At 35.9% G+C, this 13,538-nt stretch overlaps 1 protein-coding gene across 3 annotated transcripts in view; it reads left to right on the top strand.

Moving 5' to 3' along the window:
* GTF2E2 (general transcription factor IIE subunit 2) overlaps positions 1-13,538 on the top strand; it is a 79,070-nt gene that overhangs the window by 27,869 nt on the left and 37,663 nt on the right. For all 3 annotated transcript variants that reach the window (XM_042934452.1, XM_042934450.1, XM_042934453.1), the window contains exon 3: positions 2,895-2,986. In XM_042934452.1, the coding sequence (XP_042790386.1) occupies positions 2,895-2,986 (92 nt within the window). The remainder of the gene's footprint in view (positions 1-2,894; positions 2,987-13,538) is intronic.

Raw genomic sequence — 13,538 nt, 5'->3', positions numbered from 1 at the left:
TCCTTAACATAGTGTCATCTGCTTTTCATAGTTTTCCCACTTAGTTGTTTATAGAGGAGTATAGGATAAACTTTTCTTTTTCTTTTTTAAATTTAAGTCCAAGTTAATATATACTGTAATAATGATTTCAGGAGTAGAATGTAATGATTCATCACTAGGATAAACTTAATATTTTACTAAAGGTAAAACGTTAAATCTGCACTTATGAATTTTTATACTCTGAATAATAGCCCATCTCGGATGAAATAGTCTGTGTTAAGGGCTAGTTAATGATCCTTTTTCTAAATTTAAGCTTATTTATTTTGAGAGAGACAGAGACCATGTGAGCAGGGGAGGGGCATTCAGGGAGGGAGAAGGATAGAGAATCCCAAGCAGGCTCTGCACTCTGCACTATCCATGCAAAGCCCAACACGGGGCTCAAACTCATGAAACTGTGAGATCATGACCTGAGCCAAAACCTGAGTCAGATGCTTAGCCAACTGAGCCACCCAGGTGCCCCATTAATGATTCTTATACAAGGCAGTATCACAGTGTTTACAACTGCATTTGAATCTGTATTCTTCTACTTCTCTGTTTTCTTATGTTTAAAGGGAGACAGGTTATTTGGGAGGGATTAAATGAGAAAATAAATATTTAGCATGCATTTGGCAAATAGTAAGTGTTCAGTAAATGTTATTGCTGTTGTTGTTAAAGTGTCCCGAACACCTTGGGAAAATGAACCACGTAGGTAGTATTTCATAATTGAAATAATGTGAAAGCATGCCTGTAAGGCATTTATAATATTATTTTTGGAAACATAGTAGACTTTAATGTGTCAGTTAAGTTGTTAAAATTATAACAGTGATTTTTAAAGGAAAACTGTATATCAAGTCTTGTTTTAGTCTCAAAAAAAGCATGTTTAATAAAGCAGTCTTGTGAAATAATCTCAAAGAAGTATTATGTTGCCATCTAAAAACTATTCTCTGGAAAAAAAAAAAGCTATTCTTTTTGGATCTTTGACACTTGTTACATTTGACTTGCACTGTTCTAATGCATTCATTTGTTTAAATTGTTACAAAACTGGTGCCAGAGATTACACCCCCCACCTCTGCTTTTTTTTAACCTCTTCCTTTGTGGATCAGCGACATGAGAACTTTATATCTCAGTTTATGGTTTGCTAATAGAATGTGTACTTCTGAAATGTTTTTCTGGTGTTGTTGTTGTTGTTGTTTTTTTGCTTTTTTTGTCTTTCTTTCTTTCTTTCTTTCTTTCTTTCTTTCTTTCTTTCTTTCTTTCTTTCTTTCTTTCTTTCTTTCCATCTGTCTTTCTGTCTTTCTTTCTGTCTTTCTTTCTTTTTGAGAGAGAGTCAGTGCCAGCCCGGGAGAGGAGCAGAGGGAGGGGGGGAGAGAGAGGGAGTGAGTCTCAAGTAGGCTCCATGCTCAGTGTGCAGCCTGTTGTGGGGCTTGAACCCACAACCCTGGCATCATGACCTGAGCAAGAGTTGGATGCTCAACCGACTGGTGTCCCTGAAATGTTTTTCTAGTATTTATGATGAGTTTACTTTTTGAACTATTCCTCCTTATGACTAATGGAATGCATTTGTGATTCATGGTAGGATTAGGTTGTCTGCCTATAAAATGTAACAAAATGATAAGTTCTGAAACAAATTATCTTCTATAGGATTTGCTCCTTGTTTCCTGCTGTCATCCCCCCCCCCCTCTTTTTTTAATGTTTATTTTTGAGAGAGAGAGAGCATGAGGAGGGAAGGGGCAGATAGCTGAAATCTGGTGCTTCACCAACTAAGCCACCCAGACGCCCCTTATGCTGCCATCCCTTTTTAAGCATCCATGTTTTTGCAGTGGCAGTGCCTACAATTTATTTTTCCTTAGTTTATCTCTCAAGTTTAGTTATTGTATCATTTCTTTTATTCCCATTTGCTTTACATTGATAGAAATTGATGTAATAGGTGATAAATGGAACTTTTTATACCTCAGAAGTAATTTACTCATTTCTCATGGTTTTAAGTTTATTAGAAAAGCTCTGTGTGTCAGATTGAGATTTGTATTATCCTCTTGTTTAAAAAGCTATGCCTCTCGGGGTGCCGAAGTGTCCAGCTTCAGCTCAGGTCATCATCTCACAGTTGGTGGGTTCAAGCCCCATGTCGGGCTCTGCACTGACAGTGCGGAGCCTGCTTGGGATTCTCTCTCCCTCTCTCTCTGACCCTCTCCCACTTGTACCTTCTCTCTCTGTCAAAATAAATAAATAGGGTTGCCTGGGTGGCTTAGTTGGCTAAACGTCTGACTTTGGCTCAGGTCATGATCTCACAGTTTGTGAGCTTGAGCCCCACATTGGGCCCTATGCTGATAGCTCGGGGCCTGGAGCCTGCTTCGGATTCTGTGTCTCCCTCTCTTTTCCCCTCCCCCGCTTGTGCACATGCATGTGTGCGTGTGCTCTCTCTCAAAAATAAATATTAAAAAAATTTAAAACTAAATAAACTTTAAAAAAAGAAAAAAAAGCCATGCCTCTAGAGTGCCTGGGTGGTACTCTCTCTCTCTCTCTCTCTTTCAAAAAAAGAAACAAAAATAAAAACAAACAAAAACACCATGCCTCTAATCTTGGGAGAAAATCTAATCAGAATTAAGGAAAGAGTGAGGCAGAGGTACTTACAGAAGAAATGTATTTTAATGCTTTTGAATTATTTATACTTTGTTCCTATTCTTAGTGCGAAAATTGATAAATTTATTATACAGTCAAGGATTTGAATTGTTCACCAAAATTTTACAGGGTAGAATACACTGGGTGGAAAAACTCGAAACAAGAAATGTTTTACTAGAGTTAAAAATCTTAGCTGCTTAAATGTCATAATCAAATCTAATAGGAACATGTTATAATTGTTTTTTGAACTTAATTTCCAGATCATAGCAATGGATCATTTAACTTGAAAGCTCTGTCAGGAAGCTCTGGGTATAAGTTTGGCGTTCTTGCTAAGATTGTGAATTACATGAAGGTAAGTACTTTTCTCAAATGACACAAATCCTATTTAACTTTTTGGCAGGGGAAGAGGATTGGGATTTTCATAAGTAAATTTGTATATACATGTCAAAATTTATCAAATTGCATGTTTCAATATGTGCGGTCTTTTGTATCCCTACTACACCTCAGTAAAACTAAAAAATATTTAATATTTTAAGCCTTTTCAATCAAAAAGAATTAAATCTTGCCATTTGCAACTACGTGGATGGAACTGGAGGGTATTATGCTAAGTGAAATTAGAGAAAGACAAAAATCATGACTTCACTCATATGAGGACTTTAAGAGACAAAACAGATGAACAGAAGGGAAGGGAAACAAAAATAATATAAAAACAGGGAGGGGGACAAAACATAAGAGACTCATAAATATGGAGAACAAATGGAGGGTTACTGGAGGGGTTGTGGGAGGGGGGATGGACTAAATGGGTAAGAGGCACTAAGGAATCTACTCCTGAAATCTTGTTGCACTCTATGATGACTAATTTGGATGTAATTAAAAAAAAATAAAAAATAAAATAAAAAAATAAAATCCAATTAAAAAATATTTTAAGCCTTTTACATTATATCAGATTAGTACTGCTACAAGTTACCTAAGTATATTTAAAAAAATTTTTTTTAAACGTTTATTTTTGAGAGACAGCATGAGCAGGGGAGGGGCAGAGAGAGAGGGAGACACAGAGTCAGAAGCAGGCTCCAGGCTCTGAGCTGTCAGCACAGAGCCTGACGCTGGGCTACAACTCACGAAACTATGAGGTCATGACCTGAGCTGAAGTCGGATTCTTAACCAGCTGGGCCACCCAGGCGCCCCATATTTAATTTACGTTAATTCAACTATACAATTTAGGCCCACCATTTCACTTATAAATTAGCCCAGGCAGTAGATACAGTCACCTTCCAATTACTCAATACTTGCTGGCAAAACCAGTGGAAAGATGTGAATTATTTGCATACTCTTATTTCCACCGATGTGAAAAGTAAAAACTACAGTTCAGGCATATGGTGATGATGGCATTTCTGCATCTTTGGAGGAGGAAACTAGAAAATTACTGAAGGTCTTAGAAAAACATTGTCTCACAAAAGACTTAGAATTTAAGATTTGATGGAGGATATACTGTTTTTTTTTTTTTTTTTTGAGGTAAGTTTTGAACTTCTGATGATATAACATTTTGGCTTTACCAAAGACTTTGAATCCTAACTTCACTTATTAAAATGAAATTTCATTTATGGCTAAATGATTTCAAATTTGCCCCCTTCTGCCAAACTCATTCCTTTTTAGTTACTATTTGTATCTCTTCAAAAAAGTCAAAATGCTGTTTTTGTTATTTGAAATTTCAGCTATGTATTGCTTAAAATAGAAATTAAAATTTTTTTTTGTTAGGCCTTTTCTTGTGTAATTTAAGAGACTTAATGTCAATGTCTGACTCTGACTGAAATTTGTAGTTTATATTTGACTTGTAGTAGAAATCAGTTAGTTTGTAATTTCCCATTATCAAATAACACACTTTGATACATATTCACTATTCATTCATTCCATCCACTTATTCCCCTATGTGGTAAACAAGTTATTAAAACCTGTATGCTATTTATAGCATTAATGGTGGGACTACCTAGAAAAATATGCCCTCATGGCTGTTAGTTTATTGAGGGAGATTGACATTCAAATGTCATATTTTTGTTACTCTGTTGATAACAGTCTTCACTTAATCTGTATGACCCTTACTTCTCACTTTCTTTAGGACTGTTACCTTCAAATTTGTGCTCAATTATTTCCTGAAACAATTTCCAGAGATTGTGTGTCCCTTTGCACATATTGAAATTGACAATAACAGTTTTTCAGCAAAAGGATGGAATTTCTGACATATTGTCACATTTCAACAAAATACCTCTAAGGGGTTCTAAGTCCCATTATTTATTAAAAATATAAACACAAACATATGTTTGGAAATTTTAATTATTTTCCTTTTGAACTTGTATGTCTGTTCTGTTACTTCCAATGCATTTTATCCTAATGTTCTCTATTTTTATTCTTGAAAATATTTTAATCATCATCTGTCAAACTTATTTGCTACAATACTATATATAAATTCAAATTGGAAATGTTTTTCTTGAGGTGCCTGGGTGGCTTGGTCAGTTAAGCATCCAACTTCAGCTCAGATCATGATCTCATGGTTCATGAGCTTGAGCCCCACATCAGGCTCTCTGCTGTCAGCGCAGGGCCCACTCCGGACCCTCTGTCTCCTTCTTTCTCTGCCCCTTCCTGGCTTGTGCGCACACTCTCTCTCTCAAAAATAAACATTAAAAAAACAAAACAAAACAACAACAACAAAAAACTTGTGACCATAAGGTTCTAACTACTGTCAAAATTATTAGCACACAGTTGATTAGAATAACTTACATATATTAAAATTTTGATAAAATTTGCTTTGTGTGTAATAGTTATTCAGCAGGGGTTCATTTTCTCAAGAAAATTTTCTTAATGTTCATTTACTTTCGAGAGAGAGAGAGAGAGAGAGAGAGAGAGAGACAGGCATGAGTAGGGTAGGGGCAGAGAGAGAGAGAGAGAGAGAGAGAGAGAGATAACATACAGAATCTGAAGCAGGCTCCCGGCTCTGAACTGTCAGCCCAGAGCCTGACGTGGGGCTCGAACTCATGACTTGAGCTGAAGTTGAACGCTTAACCAGCTGAGTCACCCAGGCGCACTTGGCATTATTTATTTATTTTTAACGTTTTTATTTATTTTTGAGAGAGAGACATCAACTGTGAGATCATTGACTTGAGCCAAAGTCGGACACCCAACTGACTGAGCCATCCAGGCGGCCCTCGGGGTTCATTTTTTAATGAAGTGAATGGAATTGTCTCCTCTCTTCTTCCAGAAGTTTTTGTATCTGGAGATATGTAATATGTATTGATAGAATGAAATCAGATTTGGCACCAATTTCTGTTCTTTTTAGATTTTGTAGGTTGTTTATTTATTAAAAAATAAGTGTTCATTTAAATAAGCTCATTCTTCTGGAAGTTTTGTGATAGTAAAACCTTCCAAGTTATATCAGAAATTACTTAAAGATTTATCATCAAGCATCCATTAGTTGAATGTTTTATTAGGTTCTCCTTCAGTTTTGTTGAAAGCAAAAGAATGAGAATCACCTAATTTGTCAAAGGATTTATTACCTGGTCCTAATTTTTTATGAAGTATATCATAAAGACTTTACCAAGACTTAACAAATGTCTAATTATATCAGTTCCTTCTTCCCCTTATAGGCATTTTCTTTAATCTGATATAATCATAAGTCATTGAGAAAATAAAAATATTATTTTTTTAAGTTTATTTATTTATTTTGAGAGCTGGAGAGACAGCGTAAGTTGAGGAGGGGTGGAGAGGGAGACAGAGAATCCCAAGCAGGCTCTGCACCATAAGTACGGAGCCCAATGCAGGGCTTGAACTCCCGAAACCACAAGATCATGACCCAAGCTGAAACCGAGAGTTGGACCTTCATTCGACTGAGCCACCCAAACACCCCTCCCAAAAACATTATTAATTTCAATGCATCTTTGCCAATGGAGTTTTTTCATAAGATGCTTTTATCTTATTATGTATATAAATATATTTTAGTCAAAACCTGTAGGTTGAAAGTTTAGCTTGTTATATTTATAGAAAGTATCTTCCAGTTAACAAAGCTCGTCTCCATTGTCAGACCAACCAGCTACATCAAACTTGTTTTTAATCATAAAATATCTTTTCCTTTTAAGTTAAAATAAATAGGTTAAGCATATTTTAAGTAATATTAAAACCACTGAGAAGTTATAGAATTGCATACTGAAAGATACTATTAAGGTAGTTGAGGTTAAAATTATATGATGAGCCCAATAGAATTAATTTATCCTTTTTATAATTTTAAAAACAAATAGGCTGTTTACCTATTTGTATCATTATAAATTAATAATATGAAGAAGGGATATGAAAAGTGTGTTACTGCTTTTCTAAATGTGTGGACTTACATCTTCTGATCTCTGGCATTCAGCTTTTAGATATAAATAAAAGGGAATGATTCAGAAATAATGCCATAAATTTTATTTTGGGGTAATTAATGATAAAGTAGAAGAATACCTATTGCTAAAAATGATTCATTCTTACAGTGAGCTATGACTGATTTTTTTTTTTTGTTACTAGAGGTAGAATATTAAAGTGTTCAAAAGATATGAGAATTTACTTAGAATAAAAGTTTCATGATATGATTTACAAAATAGGTTTTAACTACTATGTCGAATAATGCACACTTAATCTAAAATAGTTTGTATATAGTTTTTGTGGGTTTTATGGAGCATAAGTTGAATAATTTGGTGTTCCTGGAAAGTACTTGTTATAAAGTCAGCCTCTTAATTGATATTGCTTAATTGATATTTAAAGCTTTTTAAATGTGCTTTTTCTTTAAGCTAATAGATGTTCATGGAATGAGGTTTGAGAATTGCTGAAGAGAATTACTTATATTTAAGTACTCAAAAAATTTAGTTTTCTTGTTAGATATTTCTTACCAATATTCCCTTTATTTACTTTGCTGTTATTAGCCTCTCCCAAAAGAGCAATGCATTTTTGGACAGTGCAGCATGGAAGTGTGGGGTATGTGGGGTTGGAAGAGATAAAGTTGTTTAAAGGAAACTGCTCTGAATTGCTCACAGACAATATCACATCAGAATATCCTAGCAGGAGCTAAAATATCCTGTTTTTAACTCTTAGAAAAATATATAAGACTAGAAAAGATAAGAAGCCCTATAGTGGATAGTTCATGACACTGCATTGTTTATAAGTTGTTCTTCCAAACAATATTTTTTGACTTGTCCTTTTTTGGGGGTCCCCAGAGTTTATTACATCTCCAGGCAATGTATCATAAATTCTAGGTGGAAGTGAGAGTGTTACCTTTTTTGTTGCTGTAAACAGGAGAGGGCCTATTTATGAAAAGGGAAAAGAATACATATGGGAGGTGATCTGTAGATTGATTCTTTGAAGGTTTTCAGCTGTCCCATTTTTGAAGATCTGATAAAACCAAGAGCTTAGGAAGCAAAAAAGTTAATAACAGAAAACTCCTTACAACTTATTTATTTAAAGAGGAACTTTTTAATTGCTTAGTGAAAATTACATAGAAATTATATGGAGAAAGTTCAAGGGGCACCGTAAGAGAACTGTTTAAGATAGGCACAGTGGGATTTGCTAATTGGGTTTAGGGGTACTAAACAGGAAAAAAAATTGAAGGCAGATACAAGAACTTCAAAATCATAATACTGAGAACATTTGGCACACGGACAAACTGCCCAACACATCTCACTAGCTCCTGAGATGTTTAAATGTTTAGTGGACTTGTTTGAAAAGATAGAAGAATTTCATGGTCCATTTTAGAAGGACTTAATTAATTGCTTTAGAGAGATTGAGCCAGGGTTGGGGGGGCGGGCAGGGGAGAGAGAGAAAGAGAAAGAAAGAGAAAGGAAGAATCTCAATAGGGCTCCATGCTCAGTGCAGAGCTCGACATGGCTTGATCCCACGACGCTGGGATCATGACCTGAGCTGAAATGAAGAGTTAGATGCCCAACTGAGTCACCCTGGCGCCCCAGAAGGGTTTTAATAGAAAAAGTTAATGTAAAACAAATATCATTGCTTAAAAGTGTTGTCTAAAAAAAAGCAAATTATCTTGAAAATTCCCTTATGAAGGATGCCACTTTCTCCTAATGTGACACTAGTCCTGAGACAACATATCCCTATAGTGCACTTTGTTTTTATTAGAATGATTTTCTCTCAGTTCTCACTATTACCCTTTATTGTGGTTTTATGTGGATATATCTTGGTTATTTAAAACATCATGTTGAGGGGTGCCTGAGTGGCTCATTTGGTTAAGTGTTTGACTCTTGGTTTTGGCTCAGGTCTTGGCTCAGGTCATGATCTCATGGTTCTGTGAGATCGAGCTCCGTGTTGGGCTCTGTGCTGGCAGTGTGGAGCCTCCTTGGGATTCTTTCTCCCTGTCTCTTTGCCCCTTCCCAGTTCTTGCTCTCTCTCTTTCAAAGTAAATAAACATGAAAAGAAACCCATCATGTTGAAAAATTTGATTATTTTGGTTTACAAGCCCAGTGGTTCTCAAAGTGTCATTCTCCAACCACTGCATCATCATCATCACTTAGGTAGTTTTTTTTGTTTTTTTTTTTTTTAACTTGGGAATTTGCCAGGAGTGAAAAATTGGGGGCCACTTCCTAAATCTGTTTAGTCTGAAACTCTGGGAAAGCAGTTCAACAGTCTGTGGTTTAATAAGCCCTTCAGGTGATTGATACAGGCTGAAGTTTGAGAAACACTGGCTCAGCTCCTGTCTGAATTAATTCTAACAATTATATTTGAATTTAGAAACTCTGAAGTCCAGGGAAATTAAATGGCTAGCTTATTATAGGGACAGTTCTGGTTGATAGCAGGGTTGGGTCAAGAACGCAAATTTATTTACAGTTTTAAATAAAGTATTTAAATTATACACCATTATCTCATAAATACAGATGTAAAAATCCTTAAGAAGATACAAATGGAATCTACTCATATATATAAGAAGGATAATATGTTATGATGAAGTTTATTTTAGGAATATGGTAGTTAATATTTAAAAAACAGTTGAAGTCATATTAACAGGTCATCTCATACAAAACAAAGCCTCTGACAAAATTTAACACTGATTCATGATGAAAACTTATAACAAATTAGTAGTAGAAGCAAACTGCCTTAAACCAGTAGAAGAGCATTTTGTCAGTCATTGTACCCTGAAAGAACCCTTGAAATATTTTATCATTTTTAGGTCTCAGAGAATCTTGTAAAAATTGTTATATCTATAGTTCATGTTTATTATCTAATCAGTAAATTGTGGATATGATAAGCCAATAATAATTGTCAGTTTTCTGTTGAGTAGAGAATGTCAGTTTTCTGTCTTTGTATTTTGTCCTATTTTTTTAGCCTACTCTTTTCCTTTATGTGGTTCCTCCTTCCCAGATAGGGTATCACCTTTAATGTGAGTCAGTAGTATAGGTAAAATTCAGTTTTTTCTGTGATATTTTTTAAAGATTTCATTTTATTTTATTTTTAGGGAGAGTGAGCAAGCAGGGAGAGAGGGTGAGGCACAGAGTGGGGGAGAGAGAATCTTAAGCAGGCTCCAGTCCTGACGTAGGGCTCAGTCCCATGACCCTGGGATCATGACCTGAGCTGAAATGAAGAGTCAGACACTCAACCAACTGAACCACCCATGTTCCCCTAAAGATTTTAGTTTTAAGTAATCTTTGCACCCAATGAGGGGCTTGAAGTCACAACCCTGAGATCAAGATTTGCATGCTCCACAGACTGAGCCAGCCAGGGGCCCCATCTACGATTTTTTTTTTTTTTTTTTTTTAAACCTTATCTAAGTAGGCAACTTACTTGTTCTCAGATGAACAGAAGAGTCAGAGAAAGGGTCCTTCTTCAAGGTGTAGATTTGTGTTGAAAGGCAGGAAAAACATTGTTTAATTTTGTTTTCTTCTTCTGGGTGGTTTTCAGTAATGCTTGAGACTTGCTAATATCCTTCCTCACTCTCCAGACCAAACAGCATTACAGAATTTTCTTTTGTCACACGACTTTTCCAGAGATTCTGTTTACCTTTGAAGTCTTATCACTTAAAGCATTGTTTTTGAGGCTTGCAGAAACTTGTTCAGCTAGTTCATAGGTTTAAAAAAATGTCTGCTATGAAAACTGGCTTCTGCAGTCATTCTTCATTTTCAAAGCATTCAGTAAAGTACGACCTTTCAGCTGAAATTCACCTTTCAGCTTAAATATTCTTTCAAGGACTCCTCTGCTAAGCCACCGAATTTCTGTATGTAGATTTATGTGTTGAAGTGCACTAGTCTCTGCTTAATAAAGCAGATCATTTTTAAAGCATCATTTGGGACATTTTTCATTTCAAGGGTTTTTGATTCCAGTACCTCTCTGAAGAAATAGTGTCTTGTGACGACATCAGAATATTTGTTTTTTCACGAGAGTTAAAACCTTGTATTGAGCCAACCATTGATGGGGCACATCAGTGAAGATAACAGAGCAGTTACCCTAAGAGAGACCTTTGTTTCCAGATGTGAAGGCACTACATCAAGTATATCCTGCTCTTTGCTTTGTCGTGGCAGTTCTTTGTGGCAGAGGAGTTTTTCTTGAAATTTGTCATTTAAAGATTCTGCACAAACTACATTTATTAGTGAATAATGATGAATAGTGAATAGTGAGTAAATTACTACATTTATTAGTGAAACCTGTTGATTTGTCAAGTTGGATAGACAAGCTGTTGTTAGTTTGTTAAATTTGTGCAGCATTATGTGATGTGTCCTCAGTTTGTCGACTTACCTTATACTTTTTGGTACTTTTCAATTTCTCATGCTGTGCATTTTACTATCATTTGACATGTTGTCATTATTAGGTTCCTACCAACTGTGATTTCCCTCCTCTAAGTCCCCTCTGTTCTGGGCAGTAAGTTCTATTACCAATAACTTGTTTCCTGAGCTTTTTCACTGAATGTGACTTTTTTTTTTTTTTTTTTTTAAACAAAAGCTTAACTCTGTTTCGTTTTGAGATTCCAGTAGCTATTTAAAATATTAAGTACATCAACTGTGTCCAGTGTCTGCGACTTATAGTTAAGAATCTTTTCAGTTTTGCTGGAGCCATTACATATTGTTTGCTACAGACAGTGTACAATGGAATAAGACACCTTGGGTTACCAGCCCATCTAAAATTGGCAAGTAGCTTTTCATTAGAATGGTAGGCCTCTTTTTTTTTTTTTTTTTTTTTTTTTTTTTTTTAGATTTTATTTTTCAGCACTCTGTACCTAATATGGGGTCCTAACAACCCCGAGATCCAGTCGCACGCTGACTGAGTCAGCTGGGTGACCCTAGTTATTTTTAAGTTTTTATTTTAATCCTAGTGTAGTTAACATACAATGTTATATTTGTTTCAGGTGTACAATAAAGTGATTCAACAGGGGATTATAGTTTTTGATTACTAACCTTATTAGAATTGTTTGTGGGCCTGGGCTTTGAATCCTCTCTGTCACTTAATCTCATCTTAAAAAATCATTGCACTGGACTGTCAGACATGTTTATAAAACAAATGCTAACAAATTATCAAACCACAGGGATTTATTAAATGAGAATATTTCAAAAAACAAACACTTCACAATGTATTTTACTTCTTTTTACTATGTGATCTGTGTTTTACAACATTTACAACAGCAAAGCAGCCTGGGGCAGGTGAGTCCTGGTATGTACAAATTCCTTGTTCAGAATGAATATTTCCCTCAGATTTCCTTTTTGCCAGCAGAGCTTGTGAACTCCCGTGAGTGAGTTGGCGCTGTATGGTGGGAGGTTAGGGGAGGTAATTTGGAAGGGAATTGCTGACATTGTCAGCCTACTGTGCTCCCGTTTGTGCAATATAGAGCTTACCAATTATCAGTGGCTTCTCTCTATTTCATTGGAAACTGGTAACGGGCTTGTCCAAGTGAACATAGCCCTACTTGCCACGTGGTGTTAAAAGACCTGATGAAAACGTTGGCATGGCTGCTCAGTAGTTTGCCTGTTGCTGTGAGCCCTCAGGTTGCATGGTATGTGCGGTTGCAGAATTGATGTTTATTTTTTAGAATCACAGTTTCTCATGCTCCCCTAGTGACATCTTATGGAACCCTAGGATTCTGTGGAATACTGGTCAAGCACCCTGTGATGAGATGGTATCTGTGAAAACCCAAATACTTAGGGTAAAACAGTGAATGGTTTTCTCCTGAGGTCAGAAAAAGATAAAAGGTACTGATTGTCACAACATCTATTGGGTATTACACTGGAAGTCCCCCCTAGTGCAGTGAAGCAGGAAAAAAGAAGTAACAGATGTAAAAACTGTAAAGGAAGAAGTAGAACTGTAGATGACATGATTAAGTACATAGGAAAGCCAAGAGAATGTGCAAGCTATTAGAATTAAGGTTGATAAAAATAAGGCCACTATAAAAAAAAGCCAATTTCTACGAAGTTGCAAGAAAAAAAAAATAGCGAAATAAAATACAAAATGCAATACACCAAAAATCATCTAGTGATCAGGAAGGAATTTAACAAAGGTGTGTAATTGTTCTTCACTGAAAACTAGCTTTAGGGGCGCCTGGGTGGCGCAGTCGGTTGAGCGTCCGACTTCAGCCAGGTCACGATCTCACGGTCCGTGAGTTCGAGCCCCGCGTCAGGCTCTGGGCTGATGGCTCAGAGCCTGGAGCCTGTTTCCGATTCTGTGTCTCCCTCTCTCTCTGTCCCTCCCCCGTTCATGCTCTGTCTCTCTCTGTCCCAAAAATAAATAAAAACGTTGGAAAAAAAAATTAAAAAAAAAAAAAAAAAGCTAGCTTTAGAGTGTTATGTAGTCTCTCTATGCATCCTTCATTTTTTTTTTCATTTTTCTTAACTTCTGATCGAAGAGCAAGAAATAAGGAAGTAATTTTGAGTTTCTCAGGTTTATCTCTCTTGCTCTTTTTT

This window comes from Panthera leo, chromosome B1 (assembly GCF_018350215.1).
Source record: "Panthera leo isolate Ple1 chromosome B1, P.leo_Ple1_pat1.1, whole genome shotgun sequence".
Taxonomy (NCBI): Eukaryota; Metazoa; Chordata; class Mammalia; order Carnivora; family Felidae; genus Panthera; species Panthera leo.
Note: the sequence above shows the minus strand (reverse complement) of the source record. Positions and strands in the feature narration are given on the sequence as shown.